Source organism: Populus alba, chromosome 5 (genome assembly GCF_005239225.2).
Source record: "Populus alba chromosome 5, ASM523922v2, whole genome shotgun sequence".
Classification (NCBI taxonomy): domain Eukaryota; kingdom Viridiplantae; phylum Streptophyta; class Magnoliopsida; order Malpighiales; family Salicaceae; genus Populus; species Populus alba.
This window is the reverse complement of record NC_133288.1, coordinates 22,289,165-22,304,275: the sequence shown is the minus strand read 5'-3', so window position 1 is coordinate 22,304,275 and position 15,111 is coordinate 22,289,165. Positions and strand designations below refer to the sequence as shown.

Below are 15,111 nucleotides of genomic sequence, written 5' to 3'. Positions count from 1 at the left end.
TTTAAGTTGATAGGGTATTTAATAAAAATAATTTAAAATAATTTTTTGAGAAAAAAATATAATATAAATTATAATCGATAAATTAAGTTAAGAACTTCAACTTTTGATTAAATCAAAAACAATTTCTGATCAAAGCTTTTTTAGTCAAAAGTTAATTATCAACTTAAATTAATTTACAAAAGTCATACCAAACATGAACCAAATAAATCAAAATTAATTAAAAGATACATGTACTTTCAAAATTCGTAAAGGGACCTCTTGGATGCTAGATATTGGAAATTCTACAAGCTTGAGGTTAATCAAAATAGAAAAAAAAAAAAAATCTGAAATGCAGAAAATTGGTCTAAAGTGTTTTAAGAAAAAACTAACAGAACTTCTCAAGCACGAGCTCCTTTATTAAGAGTAACCATGCGAGTTGGAGCATCTTGATATCGAGAGCCTCCAGAATATCCACCTCCAGCTCGCAAATTGCTTGCCCCCTTCGAATAGCTAGTCCCGAAAGCCTGGCCTAAAACCTGTGGCCTCCCACCACCACCATATCCGGAACGTCCAGAACCTTGCCTTCCATGAGTGAAAGATGAGTTTTCATGCCACTTCACACCTGAAGCAGCCAGGTTAGCAAAATCCTGGCCATCCCTCCGCCTCTGAGGCAGATCCAAACCGCCACCAATTTTTGTTTCTATTGCCCTTTCATTACTTTCAGCAAGGATTGAAAGCTTCTCTGTCAACTGGAACGCCAAAGCCTGTAACCTTGTGTGCTCAAGATCATGGAATACAATACATTGTGTTGGCTGGTCCCAGCTTGCTTGGAGCTCGTCATTGATCATCATTTTACTGACAATGACTTTAGTCTCAGCTGCCGTAAGGTCAAACATTTTGGTCAACTGCTCCAAGCCAAGCGAATCATAGGAGGAGGTGTACGAAAACAGGTAGGTCCTCAGAGCTTCTTCCTTAATCTTGGCTCTAAGCATCCCAAGAACACCATCTCTATTTCTGAGGAGCTTCCAGACATCAAGAGACTCAATAACATCAAATGCCTTCTGGAAATCTCCTTTCCTAAGTGCCCGTGTAGCAGCCATTACATGGTCCCTTACATTTTCAGGAGGACCAGTGAAAGTTTGCCTCTCACTTGCATCAAGCAGCCGCCTAAATGTCTTGCTAATGACCTTGCGCTTATCATCAAGAACATTGGCTGCCATGCTGGGGACCTCCAGCAGCATTGCACAACTGAGATGGACAGACTCCAGAAGTTCAAGATTTATGTGCATATGATATGGCATCTGGCGTCTCCTTTCCAGTCTTTCCTGTTGAAATTAATTAAATACACCAGTGAGTGGGACCTGTCCTTGGACAAAGTGCTAACTCTGATGAGTATGGATCTAAAAGCTACATTTACCCAAGAAAAAGGATACAACCAAGAATCGATTCACTCATGTCAGCTAGTATAACAAACAAAAATAAATCTGCAAAACATATACTCAAGATGAAATGCAAAAGATAGAATGTTTGCTGAATTGCAATAAATGATCATATGCGTGCTCTAGTTACATAAACTAGTTAGTGCATCGAACACAAGCTCACATGCCTGAAATCAACTGCACCTGAATATATAGACCAAGCCCTCACAAGCAATGAAGTTATAGAAGTTTATTTTTCTTCTCTAATAAGTAAATGCACAATAACATAAAATTACCACCTCTACTTCCTAAGAAATTGATCAATGATACACACACCCGTATTTAACCAGGTTACAAAAATAAGAGTTCAAAGAAAATGAAAAAAACAAACAAGTATAACATTTTGAATGATAAAAATCAAGACTTTGCCTAAACTGTTAAAATATCCTTTAAAAAGAAATTCAAGAAAATTAGCCTCCATCAGCTAATTCGACTTTTCTATCCAAAAGCAGAATTATCAACTTCTTAATACAAGGTTAGAGTTCTTCACTCAGCTTGAAATCTGAAATGAAAACTATAAGTTAGCTTTAAGGCCCCGAAGACAACATTAAACAAACCCAATGTTAGCTTGATACCCCCCCCCAACAAGAGACTAAATAAAACAAACCATGTTTCTGTAAAAATAAGTAAACAGCTTGGGAACTTGAAACATAACTCTTGCAGATGCAAGCATTGCAAGTATGACATCTTATATATATATGAGAACAGCACCTGTTCCGGAGTTTTTTCATAATATCGGCTTTGTGAAAAACCTTGTGCAAGCAACTCCTTCACCCTTCCACCAGAATATAATTCAGAAAGACATCCATGTGCTTCAGTGATTAGACCAACACGGAATGCACATAAACCAAGTTGTGCCATAGCCCTGTTGAAAAGTATCTGGCTTGAAATGTCCATGTGCTGAATATTATCTTGCAGGTGACTCATCAATAGCAGGTCACGGGAGGTTGCGAACTCATCCAGGAGAGCATGGTGGTAGATATCACAGAGCATTGCACGAGCTTTGGTCCGCTCATCTCCAGACTTGTAAATGAGGGAGACTAAAGCATCCATCATTGTCCTGCTATTCTCAGGAAAGGTAGGCTTTCGAGGCACAAGCTCCGGAGTATTAACAAATGCAGAGGAACCCCTACTTTCCTCAACCTTAGGCTCCTCACCATTGCCTCCATCTTCTGTCTGTTCAGCCAACTTTCTCATAGCATCATAAACCTCTTGTGGTTTGTAATAGATCAGCTCAACACGTCTTAAGGCAACCTTTGCTGCAGCTTTAAGATCTCCAACACGCTCTAGATATTGTTGGACATTCTGAGCAAGAACTAGAAACACAGGTTCATCCTGCAGTCTCTCAATGTACTCACGTGCATGCGGATCAATGCACTGCAAACTCTTAAAGAACTCAATATCCATTCTCTCAAGAAATGCCACTAAGTTTCCCCAAATCTGAATCGGCCCATTATGGTCTGCTCCTTTCTTGGTTTCATTCTCATCAGGTTCAACTGTGTCGTCCACTACAATATTAGGATACTGTACCAGAATGTCAAGAATAACCAGCATGTTCAGCACACAATTTTTCCAGACATGTATAGGCATGTGCCCACTGAGACCAGGATTCACATCAAACTGTGCAGAGACCACACTAAAAAGAATTTCCAACTTCTGTGCAGGGGTCTTAGCAACTTTCGTCAGGAAAGTTAGCTGTTCAACCTGCTCAAACCTTCCAGTTCCCCTCCTACCCCGGGCAGCAACAATTTCTTTAAATTTCTTATTTACAATATCCCAGGTGATTTCACTAGGATCTTTTGCAAACTGCTTATCCATGAGCTTATCTTTCTTACTCATCATCTTCTCCCAGCCCCCATCCTTTTCAGATTGGCCATTGACACCCTCCTCCTCATCGGATATTACAATCTTTGAAGGGTCCTCCTCGAACTCCAAATCAGACTCTTCCTCCTCTTCTGACTCCTCATCAGCCTCTGGTTCTTCCTCACTTTCAGGATGTCCCCTATATATATTAATCTGATCTTCATATTGTTTATTGTTTTTCTTCAATTTCTGCTTCATTGCATTCAAGGCCTTGGCATTACTGCTGCTCATTTTCTTTTTAGCTTCCTTATTTGCCAAAGCCTGATTCAAGAAATCTTCCAGCATTACCAGAGCTTTAATGTAAAGCGTCGGAACCTTCTCTGATTCCATCACTCTCATGACTTTCTCAAGTTGCTTATTCATCTTATCAAAGCTCTCCTGCAAGCTGACCCAATCATTAATCTTCATTGCATTCTTCATTTGATCAACAGTGGCTGACATCTCCTCAAAACGCTTGTCTTTGGCTGACCTGACCACACGCTTTTGATCATCAGACTCGTCACTATCACTAGCAGTTCCTCTAAGATATTTGTTCTCAGCAGTTTGGGCAGTAGGCTCGTCAGCTTCTCCATCCTCAATCTCATCTCCATAATCACTCTCCTCATCAGATTCGCTATCACCCTATAACCAAATTGAAAAATAAACAAAAACAACCAACACAACAAAGCCAAATGGAACATTCCTTCCCCTAGAATATGAAATAACAAAATCACAAACCTGTCCCCAGAAACGTGAAGCCATCTTCTCCTTCAAGCTAAATGCAACAAGTCAAAAAACCTCAAGATCCTACATTAACACACACAATTACATATAACAAATATGCACCCCAGCAACGAACAGATCCATCAAAAAATCACAACTAGAGTAACACAGACAATCAAGAACCAAAGAAGATAAAATAACAAAATCCTACTAATATAAAAACTTGGATTTCATGGAATTTAATTATTAAAAAAAAACATAAAGAAAAACGAATTTATGATCTTTTTGAATGGAAAAAAAAATATCAAACTTTCAATTCTTCAAGAGAACTAAACCCTAATATTGATCTGGATTGGTGTAAAATCCAGATTAAAAACAGATTAATTGTCCAGTTTAATAATAAATTGCGGGCTACCTTCTTCGATTGAGTTGTTCAAGAACTGAAACTATTTAGTTTTAAGACGACAGATACAAAAGCTGAAAGAGAGAGGGAGTACCTGAGCCAAGTTAAGATGCTTGATTTGCGAATGGAAAGAAAGCGAAGAGGAGAGTTAGGGTTTTTGCCGCTTTGCTTTTAGCGGAGGGGAGTCGGGGACTTTCTTCGGGCTTCAGTCTGTGGCGGTTTCTCACAGTTTGCTTTCCGAGGCAATAGCATTCCTTATATTCAGGATTAAAATTTAAGCCCAATAAGAGCCCACCAATATCATAAAGCCCACACAAACTATGTGGGAGGGTAGCTTCCACTTTTTAATTTTTTTTAATTTTTTTTTTTTAATATAAGCTCGACTAATTCCTTTTTTCAGTCGAAATTTGAGCAAACTAGTTACAATATCATTTATTAATTCTCAAGAAATTAATTTCTCATTATTTCACTTAAAACACTGAGTTTTTTTATTGTATTAATATAACATTTTGTAAAAAAAAAAAAAAAAAAGATAATGGATATGAAAGAGAACATGCCTCCCTTTACTATTTTTAAAATATAAAAATTCACTCTATAATTATATTAGGGATGAATTTATTTATATTTTTGTTTTTATTTTTTGTCTATTATATTTATTTTTTCTATCCAGAATATTAACCAAATACAATTTAATAAATATGTTTGTGCTTAAAAAATACATCTTTTTTTTAATATCAAATATAAATAATTTTTTTGTAACAAAAAAAAATATATATATATATAACAGATAAAAAAAGTTTGAAAGGAAATCATGGTACTTGACTTCATGATTTGAAGTAGATTGGGATATTTTTAATAATTATGATTGCAATTTGCTTGTTGAATATAGGAAGAAGATTTTTATTAATTATTATTATCATAAAAAATTATAGACTTATTTGAAACTTGAGCACCAATAATTTTCTGGCAAAGGATTTCTAGATAATATTGGGATTATTTACAAGCAAATTATATACAACATTATTTCTATCTTAAATTGATTTCAGAATCTTGGGATCCCTTTCTCATCATGGTTGCAAATTCCTCGTAGTTGATATTTCCATCCTGCACAATATATCTCAATCTTTAGATCAATTACAAGAAAGCATCAACATATAATAATAAAAAGCTCAAAAGAAAGGATTTTTACTTTATCAGTATCAACATCTTCTATAATTTCATCTATTGTAGCCTCATCCCCCATTCCATATTGAGACATGGCTTGTCTTAACTCATCTCTAGTTATAAACCTGTGAAAATTGAGTAGCTCAAGTTCCATAATACTATCAACATTTTGGTTAGGAGTCAAGACATATTGTACACCAGATTTATCTTAGGATAACTAGTAACCTTACTAATTATGATAAAATTTAGATAACATTTTGATTACTGCTTCGAAATAGAACAAACAAAAACAATTGAGATATAGTCCATGTCTTTTATGCTTTGAAAAGACAAAAACTCACTTTACAAATATATTTATGTTTTCGTTTCTATTATCTTCTTTATGTGTCTCTTATATCTTAGGATACTAACCAAACACACTATTAAAAATTACAGAGAATGGAAGAGGTAACTAACCCACTATTATCCTTGTCAAAGAATTGGAAGGCCTTATACAAGTTCTCTTCCTTCTCAAGTCTATGTCGATGCATGGTAGCCGTAATGAATTCAACATAATCGATAGTACCATTATTGTCAACATCAGCCTAACAAAAAAAATTTAGTCTTATCAAAGTGAATCTTGCTACAATGCTTGTTCATTAAAATGGATTTTGAAGGAGCAAAAGGGAAAGCAACATAAGAAATGATAAAAAAATAATAATAAAAAAAAAGAATAGTTGAAGTGTAGTTCTTACACCATCCATCAACTGCTTTATTTCTACTTCAGTAAGCTTAGATCCTAGCCTTGAAAGTCCAGATTTGAGCTCCTCGTATGTGATAGTACCACTTCTATCAGTGTCCATGTTGTTGAACATCTGTTTTAATCCCTTAATTTCTTCCTCTGAAAGGTTCTCAGCTATGACCTTTAATCAATTAAATTGCAAATCAGGAAAGCAATGGTAAGGATATGAAAGGAATAAAAAACAAATAAAAGTGATAGCTCTTGTTGGTGATTACAAATCTAAATAGTGGCATAATTCTAACAGCAAAAATTATTCTTCCACATGCTTTAACATTGATAAATATGATTTAAAGCACAAGGGATTCTTAAAATGTGAACAATTATGTGGCTTTGATCAGTCAGAAAATGAAGGTGTTAAAACATACCTTTAGTGCGAGCTTCTTCAACTTGTTCATTGCTCTAAATTGTTTCATCCGAATTAGGACAACACTATCAATAGGTTTGTTTGATGCTTCACCACCCACCTTCATCCATGGATGTTCTGGTTCAAGTGTATAGTGTAAATAATATCAATAAGACATTATAGTTTGATAATGAAGAAAAACTCCATAATTTGTTTTAAGATCAACTAGTTGAAGAAAGATATTAGAGGCTTAGAGTTATCTTCTGCCTCAAATAAGGACACCTTATATGTAGAATGAGAGCGAGGATTGATCAATCAAATCATGGATAATTATACACTAACCGAGTGCTTGGGCAGCGGTGATCCTACTCTTGGGGTCCCTCGTTAACATTTTCTTGATAAGATCTTTTGCAGAAAGTGAAATCTTAGGCCATGGCTTGCTTTGCAAGTCAAGATTGCCATTTAATATTGCTTCATATATGCCCTTCTCAGCCTCTATTACAAAATGTGTTCATCCATACATTAGTTAGAAAAACATTACACTTCAAGAATATCTCGGCACAAAAAAAATCATGGTTTAAGAATGTGTAATCCACAAGTCATTTCCTGAAAAATAAAATGGGTCACATTTTTTGTTTCTCATAGAGTAGATAACTAAATTTAAAGTGAGGAATGTGGCTACATCTTGCTATATAGCTGAATTAGTAGAGTAACGAAGAACATACCAGCCCAAAAAGGAGGCACCCCACTTAAAAGAATGTACAGAATGATCCCAGCACTCCATACATCAATCTCTTTCCCATAACTTCGTTTCAACACCTCTGGAGCAACATAGTAAGAACTTCCAACAAGGTCATTATATACTTTTCCTGGAAAATTAGTTATGAAAAGTTAAGTAAGTAAATAAATGATGATGTATAATCCCATTACATGACAACATCATGTTCATGAAAATAAATCTTAACCAAATAATATGCGATGAGATTTGCATAGCAAAACAAGATTTTGCGTGTTTCCAATTTCATTATTTTTTTGCAAGAAACGATGACATTTGCAGTGTCGCAGAGCAAATAAATAAAGTAAAAATGAGATCATTCTTAGCTAATGTATCTAGACTATATGTCTTTGGTTCTCCAAAATTATGCAATTTACCTTAACGTAAATCCAATCGAAAGGCATTGGCCAGCCAGAAAAGATAAACATATTTTCTACCGAAGTTATTAAACTTTCTCGGACATAACAAATCACTCAATAAATCACTGACTCAAAACCCTATCTTAGCTATATTTTATTTCAATTTGATTTAAAGGTTGATTTAAATTGAGTAACATTTGACTAGGTAAACTTTAAAATTTAGTTTGAAGGAAAAATAAGCTTTCAAAATTCAGATTCAGCCCTTCAAATATGTCACAAGATACCTGTTAACAACTTGGCAGCATGTGCCCATAAAAGTCAGGTCTAAGCTCGTGGTCCTCTTTATTAGTAGGGACTTTTAATTATGTGTGAGTGTGGTCACTACAACGTGTCTCTAGGATGTTTAATAGCACAACATAACCAATCTTAGTAGCTAAGTCATCATGTGATAAACATGCACTGGGTTCTTTATTTTTTTTCATGTGTCCTATCTTTTCCATTACTAGTTGAAAAGACATTAACTTGATTGATCTGTAATGTCCCTTTTTTTATTGACTTAATCTTATTAATCCATAATAGCATCAAGAAGAAGTTATTGATATTATCTTAATATTTAGATTCATAAGCAATGAACATTATCAATTAATAATTGCACCAGTAATTATAAAACCAAATCAACTAATGATCGAATATGTTTTAGCCTAACAGACTAGTAGATATAAAAATTTCTCAAACAATTTCGATTGCTAAAAAAGATTATAACCTAAAATTACTCTTTACAAAAGTGTAAGACAAACAAATGTGTGATGTTAAACATGAGCATAGAGTTTATGATTGAATAATTGACAAATCATCCATAGAAAGGAGTTTTACAAAAGCCTTTTTAGATTTTGACAAAAAAAAAAAGGATTAGTGAACCCGCTAGGGATCGAACTATTCATTTTCATGAGATTCTTATACAAAGCAGGTTCAAAATTATATTTCATTTCAACATGACCTTTTCCATTATGTTAATATAGAATCAAGGCAACGAGTAATTTTTATTCGTGGGGTTCGTGATTATTAATTAATTTTGACTTGGCAAGATCCAGTTGTTAAATTAAATAGCACAAGTTTCAGAACTGTATCTACGTATGAAAAAGAAAAGAAAACATCATGCTAGAAGTCACCTAAAAAATTAAGAGATAAAGAGAATTTAATTTGCAAAAAAAAAAAAAATTAAAAGAAAATGGCTAACCTTCTTCAATGAAAACAGATAGTCCAAAATCAGTAGCTTTAATTGGAGCATTTGGATCTTTACTTACAAACAAGAAATTCTCAGGCTTCAAATCTCTATGCATAACCCCCATAAAATGACAGGCATGAACCACATTCACAATTTGCCTAATAATTGTCGCAGCTTCACTCTCTGAGTAACTCCCTTTAGCTATAATCCGATCAAAAAGCTCCCCGCCAGAGCATAACTCCATGATCAAATGCAGATTTTTTTTATCCTCGTAAGCACCCTTAAATTCAACAATATTAGGTTGTCCTGTTAAGTACTGTAGTATCAAAATCTCTCTTTTAACGTCGTCAATATCCCTTTGCTTCACAAGTTTATGTCTTGAGATAGACTTACACGCATACATCCTTCCCGACGCCTTCTCTGTACAAAGATAAGTTGTACCAAACTGGCCACTACCCAATTCCCTATCAAGATCGTAAATTGTGGTTATTTCAACATATGGTTTACCAAGAATGGGACCAATATTTGAGGATGAAGTAACAATAGTTTGAGAAGTCCCAAATATTTCCCAAGGTGTTGTTGATGTTGGTTGTGGAGGCAGTAGTGGTGGCGGTTGAGTTGGTTTTTTAGGTGGTGTTGGTTGGTAGATGACCTCGTCCGAGGAAGAGGAAATAGGGATATCATGAGAACAAGACCTAGAGAAACACTTTCCCATTGGATTGGTGAGCTGTAACTGATCAAAGGAGAGTAAGATTGTTTCAGGTTCTTAAATTTTTTGGCTGGGTTCTGATTTATAACAAGAACATGCAAGTTGTGGAAGATATTGAGGTTCTGGCTACGAAATTCTGTTGCTTACTTTTTTGGGTGCGTTGCTTTTGCCCTCTGTGAAGTCTTGGGTATCATTCTCTTCTCTTTTTGCTTAATTCTGACGCATCTACTTTGCTTCGCTTTGTTGAGTGAAGACAAAGGAGAGGACTTTCTTCGTGCTTCAAAGCATAGCTTTTAGCATAGTTTAAGATGGTACAGTAATCGACGCGTTTCTTTTCCTGTGGTCGTTTCTGTGCATTGTTATCGCCTTGACGTGTGAAATAAGGAAGTGAAGCCCATGACAGCAATAATGTGGATTAATTAAGCTCTAAACGGTACTGGATCGTGAAGCCCATTGCATACAGCGCACTGCTTGCTAAAGAACAACAAAAAGCAGTCTTTAGATCTCAACAAAGCCCAGCTCATAAAATTCTTAAATGGGCCTTCTGAATTCTGTAGCCCTTCAACGTGACAAATTCTCAATTTTTTTTTTTTTTTATTTACGTGGGTGTCCGGGTCAGCTTGCGCGCACCACGACTAATCCCATGACTCACTGAACATCCTGCAAACCCAGTAAGCATGTAAGGCACCGCGGGGGTGACAGGCGTGCATGGTAAGATTTGAACCCAGGATGCAGAGGAAGGGAACAAGTCCCTTCAACCGCTGGGCCAAGACCTCAAGTGCCAAATTCTCAATTTTACTTTCCTTCATTGAAATCTTGCGTTTCACGTTCCTGCCCTCATGTTTATTGTGAAGCTTGATTTAATCTTACTTTCCATGCTTGAAATCATACGTCTCAAGTCCTTGGCCTGATGGTTAATTTGAAGCTTGATTTAAAACTTTTTTTTCTTTATGTTTGTAATGATATTTTATTTTAAAAAAATATCAAATTAATATTTTTATATGTTTTTTAATAATTTTTACATGTTGATATTAAAATTAAAAATACATCTAAAAAAATCATTTTGATACAAAAAAAATACATTTAAAAAATATCACATACTTAAATTGAATTTATTTTTAAATAGGTTGAGAGTTAACTTGATTAAATCGAAGTAAAATTTAGCTTGCTAGATCTAAGTTTTTTAATTTTTTTCATCTTAAAAACATCATTTCAAAAAAATAAACATTGTTATTTTAGAATAAATATAGATTAAGGTCCTGTTTGTTTTTGTGTTTTAAAAATATTTTTTAAAAAAATTGTAAATATTTTAGCTTTTTTTTTCAAATTAATATTTTTTTAGTGTTTTTAGATTATTTTAATACGTTGATATCAAAAATAATTTTTAAAAAATAATAAATATATATATATATATTATTTTAATATATTTTCAAATAAAAATATTTTAAAAAATAATTATAAGGATACTTTCAAATACATTTACTCTCATCCCTCCATAAATTGATACGTCATAACCATGATTGAAATATGAAAGGTTTGAAATTAATCACTTGAAAGAACCAATGAGCGTGATTTTCAATTCCTTTACGTAATCAAATTGTAAATAATTAAATATACAACCACTTATTTCAAGATTGAGGAAGTACATATGATAGGAGAAAGAGACATATCCGGGTGTTGTGGGGTTTTCAAAGAAGGCCTTAATCAACTATTAGTATCTTAAAAGAGCACACAGATTCTATGAAATTATAAAGTTTGCTCGGGAGATTTTAAAAAAACAAAGTCATTGTTTACACCCGTCAACCCGAGGTTAATGTTAAATTTATGTATAGCGAGGATCACATGCATCAATTTTGTATTTTATTCATTTCCAAGTTTGAAAGGAAGACTCTTTAAAAAAGTCTTGGTCTTTCTATAAAAGCTGGACAGCGATATCTTAAAAAACAGTTAAAATCATGTTTTTAAAAATTTTAATTTTAGTGATTTCAAAAATAATTTTTTAAAAATAAAAATACATATTATTTTAATATATTTTTTAATAAAAAAAACATTTTAAAGCGGTATAAATACCATGTAATAATAGAAAAGTATACGTTCACACCATGATATTCGTGCACAAATGGTATAAGTTCATCTTAGTACCCCAAGTCTATACTGTGACTCCCTACCATAGCAGAACCTGGGAATTTGCTTTATAGTTTTGGTTTTGTGTTTGATTTTAGTTGTTATCGTGGCCAGATGGCTTTAACATAACGATAATATTAGCTGCAAAAAAATGGAATACGAAGAAATTAAATTGATTTATTATTAGTAATTCATATTTATTAAAATTTATTTGAATTTTATTTGAATTTCATAATCAACATATATAAAGTGTTTAAAGATTTGAGATCTATAATGAAACTTTGACATGCTGAACAGGACAACATTCGTGTAGCCATTAATTTTATTTTTTTATATAATACCCAATGACTTGGGAAGTTCTTCCTGTTGACGTGATAGCAGCCCTGCCAGCTCTCTATCTACCGCGAGTCTTTTCACGGCATTTATGTGCTTTTGTTTCTCGTTTGCGAGCTCTCCATCATCTCATTACTCCTTACTGTTGACATTTTGCTTCAGCCTCTAAACGAAAAACTGTAGCATTCACACATGAAGGGCTGCGCCTGTCCTCCTCCTCCTCCAGCTCCCCGTGCTTCTCTTGTATCGACTGTTTCTTCTGTAAGTTTGAGGGAGCAATGCATCTCTATTCTGTCCACTGTAATTGCCAAGTTGACTTGTGCAATTCTGACTCTCTTATCTGCAGAAGGTGTGTATCGTTTATGAGCCTTTTTCTCGAACTATATATTGACTTGTTTCGATCTGATATTCTTCAGGTGTTTCTTGTTCATGTGAATCCATAACGCCCTGCTCTGTAACCTTTTCAGTTTGATTTTCGGTTTTTATTATTTTTTACAAAATTTGTTTGTTCAGGGTTTTTTAAAAAATAAAACCAGCTGGAAGTCTGGAACCGCTATTTTGTTCAGTCCAACCACGATTGATAAAATCTAGGAGGTCACTCTTTGCCTTGTAATTATACAATCTCAAAAAAAAAAAAAAAAAAACTACAGACAAATTATAAGCAATTACTTTTCTGTGAAAACAATTAACTACATCAATTTCGTAGAAAATTGGGTAAAATTAATGATGTATTATATCAAAAAATTATTTAATTAAAAAATTAAAAACTTGATTTTTTAAATGAAACTCTAAAATATAATTTATTATTTTCTAATGTTTCGTTTAAATATCATACAGTGGGTGCAACATTGGGAGTCCTGATAGGAGCTTTTGCTGGCCTGAAAACGGAGAAGGGGTTCCTCCATGGAGCCATAACTGGAGCGGCAAATGGAGTTATTTTATCCAAAAAGATCCTTGAAATATTACTTGCTACGTGGGATTCTGACGATGCAGTAATCGCAAGCTTCTTTTCTTTGGTAAGTGTCATGGCATCAATAGGTATTAGTTTTGCTTATATATCTCTTCAGCTTGTAGTTTGTAATCTTTAATTATCGCTATATCTTGTTTATTAATGCTGTAATTATCAGTTTTTATAACAATTAACACGTATAAGTTTATCTCCTCCAAAGCTTGACTCAGTTGCACGTATCATGAGTAGAAGACACCATCCTAAACGATTCAATCCAACCAAAATAGATGCAGAAGAGAGTGAGGTATGGATTTGCCTCTTCTTTTTTTATGTGATAATTGAGAGCTTTATTAGTATGCAGAATACCATTAAGACAATATTGGTACTTTGGATGAAGAGGAAAACAAAGATATTGTCCTTCTTACACTAAAACAAGATAATGTAAGAAAAGCATGAATTTCATGAAAACTAGATTAAATAAAAATACTTAGATATTATCTAATAGTTTTAAGTTATTGAGTTGAACTATTTAGCTTGAGAATGGTTTTTTGATATGGTATCAAAGCCCTAATGACCAAGCAGTCTCGAGTTTGAATCTCATCATTTCTATTTATTTGATAAAAAATTAAAAACAAGGTAATGTATGTAGATCTGTACAAGTTTCAAGTTCAAATACTTTCACTTGAAGGAAACATATTAGAGAATAATATAAATTATATATTGAAACTTTATCTAATAATTTAAACTATTAGGTTAAATGATTTTTTTGATAATTTTTTTCATTTCTAGTCTTCAATCAAAAGAAAGTCAAAGAAGAACAGGGTCAAACAACTTGTTCCAATTTGGTTTTTTATCCTTGAAAACTAAATCATTTCTAACATTTCAAATCCACGAAGAAAATACCAAAAGGTTTTGTTGTTGTAACTCACTAGTGCTTAACGTGTGCAAGAATGAATTTGCCTTGGTTATTATTTCATCAAATTAATGCTAATACGTGAGGTAATTGCTTCACAGGTTGATATTATTGTCGTCCTCGTCCATGCAACCTACAAGCTGATATGATATATAGCAAGGTGTCCATGCACTCTCCCGAAAGATGTTTCGGAAGATTATTTATTCAATAAGAGATCACAAATAATCAGTGGATACTTTTATGGCCTGTAATTTAATAATGTTCTGTTATTTTCAGGCTTTCGGTTTTCCATTTTGTTTTGATGCAAAAAACAAGTACTGTATCAGGCTGTACCATCACTGTTTGATTTACGTTGTTGTATTGAATTCTCTTTATTTTTGTGTTTTAAAAAAAATTAGAAAAAATTTAAAAAAAATTTATATTTTTTTTACTTCAAGTTAATATTTTTTTTGATGTTTTTAGATTATTTTAATGCATTGATATTAAAAATAATTTTTTTAAAAATAAAAAAAATATTATTTTGATACATTTTAAGTAAAAAATATTTTAAAAAATAACAACATCTATATTCTAGATAATGATATTGGACCACATTTCATATACTTCTTTCGAAGAATTTTATATATATATACATTTCTTTGAATAATTATTGTATAAGAATGTCCGCATAATTTTATTTATACAAACATCTTTTATAAGCTAGTAATGATGTAATGGACACTATGTTAAGATTAGACTATGAAGACTCATCTAAAAAAAATGATTATACGATGAATTGGAAAAGGATATATAAAAATGGGCATCCAGGACTTAGGTGCATCCTCTATTAGTGTATATGAAAATGAAATTGAAGGTAAAAATTGAGGAAGAAACTTTTGGGTTGAATAATATTATTTGAATTGCAAGATTGTACTAAACATTAATTGGATTTTGAAAAGAAAGTTTATATTTGAATATTACATGTTCTATGTTAAGACAAATAACACATCCTTCGTTTATCTAGTTTCTAGA

At 33.2% G+C, this 15,111-nt stretch overlaps 3 protein-coding genes across 5 annotated transcripts; 1 reads left to right on the top strand and 2 right to left on the bottom strand.

Moving 5' to 3' along the window:
* Window positions 1–194: 194 nt before the first annotated feature.
* LOC118061986 (eukaryotic translation initiation factor 3 subunit C-like) lies at window positions 195–4,677 on the bottom strand. Its single transcript, XM_035075645.2, has 4 exons — window positions 4,520–4,677; window positions 4,038–4,106; window positions 2,169–3,941; window positions 195–1,304 (listed from the first exon to the last, which is right to left on the bottom strand). The coding sequence occupies exons 2-4, from the start codon at window positions 4,059–4,061 to the stop codon at window positions 378–380; spliced, it is 2,724 nt and encodes a 907-aa protein (XP_034931536.1). The 5' UTR covers window positions 4,062–4,106; window positions 4,520–4,677; the 3' UTR covers window positions 195–377.
* Window positions 4,678–5,359: 682 nt separating this feature from the next.
* Window positions 5,360–10,091, bottom strand: LOC118061987 (calcium-dependent protein kinase 29). Of its 3 annotated transcripts, XM_035075646.2 has the most exons (8): window positions 9,085–10,087; window positions 7,439–7,582; window positions 7,056–7,208; window positions 6,736–6,851; window positions 6,324–6,491; window positions 6,046–6,173; window positions 5,615–5,714; window positions 5,360–5,529 (listed from the first exon to the last, which is right to left on the bottom strand). In XM_035075646.2, exons 1-8 carry the CDS (start codon window positions 9,785–9,787, stop codon window positions 5,452–5,454), a joined length of 1,590 nt encoding a protein of 529 aa, XP_034931537.1. In that variant the 5' UTR covers window positions 9,788–10,087; the 3' UTR covers window positions 5,360–5,451. The 3 variants fall into 3 exon arrangements, with proteins under 3 accessions (XP_034931537.1, XP_073265604.1, XP_034931538.1); XM_073409503.1 differs by lacking the exon at window positions 7,056–7,208 and having other exon boundaries at window positions 9,085–10,091; XM_035075647.2 differs by lacking the exon at window positions 5,615–5,714 and having other exon boundaries at window positions 9,085–10,089.
* Window positions 10,092–12,267: 2,176 nt separating this feature from the next.
* On the top strand, window positions 12,268–14,474 carry LOC118061988 (uncharacterized). The gene is made up of 4 exons (XM_035075648.2): window positions 12,268–12,587; window positions 13,076–13,254; window positions 13,408–13,491; window positions 14,202–14,474. Exons 1-4 carry the CDS (start codon window positions 12,431–12,433, stop codon window positions 14,247–14,249), a joined length of 468 nt encoding a protein of 155 aa, XP_034931539.1. The 5' UTR covers window positions 12,268–12,430; the 3' UTR covers window positions 14,250–14,474.
* Window positions 14,475–15,111: the final 637 nt, after the last annotated feature.

Coding starts and splice junctions, on each gene's coding strand:
- LOC118061987 (XM_035075646.2), bottom strand. CDS start 9,787: ATGGGAAAGTGTTTCTCTAGGTCTTGTTCTCATGATATCCCTATTTCC. Junction 6,174..6,323: donor TAAAGCAGTTGATGGATGGT/GTAAGAACTACA, acceptor TTTTTTTGTTAG/GCTGATGTTGACAATAATGG. Junction 5,715..6,045: donor TTTGACAAGGATAATAGTGG/GTTAGTTACCTC, acceptor CAATTTTCACAG/GTTTATAACTAGAGATGAGT.
- LOC118061986 (XM_035075645.2), bottom strand. CDS start 4,061: ATGGCTTCACGTTTCTGGGGACAG. Junction 3,942..4,037: donor CTTCACGTTTCTGGGGACAG/GTTTGTGATTTT, acceptor ATTTGGTTATAG/GGTGATAGCGAATCTGATGA. Junction 1,305..2,168: donor ATGAAAAAACTCCGGAACAG/GTGCTGTTCTCA, acceptor TAATTTCAACAG/GAAAGACTGGAAAGGAGACG.
- LOC118061988 (XM_035075648.2), top strand. CDS start 12,431: ATGAAGGGCTGCGCCTGTCCTCCTCCTCCTCCAGCTCCCCGTGCTTCT. Junction 12,588..13,075: donor GACTCTCTTATCTGCAGAAG/GTGTGTATCGTT, acceptor AATATCATACAG/TGGGTGCAACATTGGGAGTC. Junction 13,492..14,201: donor TAGATGCAGAAGAGAGTGAG/GTATGGATTTGC, acceptor ATTGCTTCACAG/GTTGATATTATTGTCGTCCT.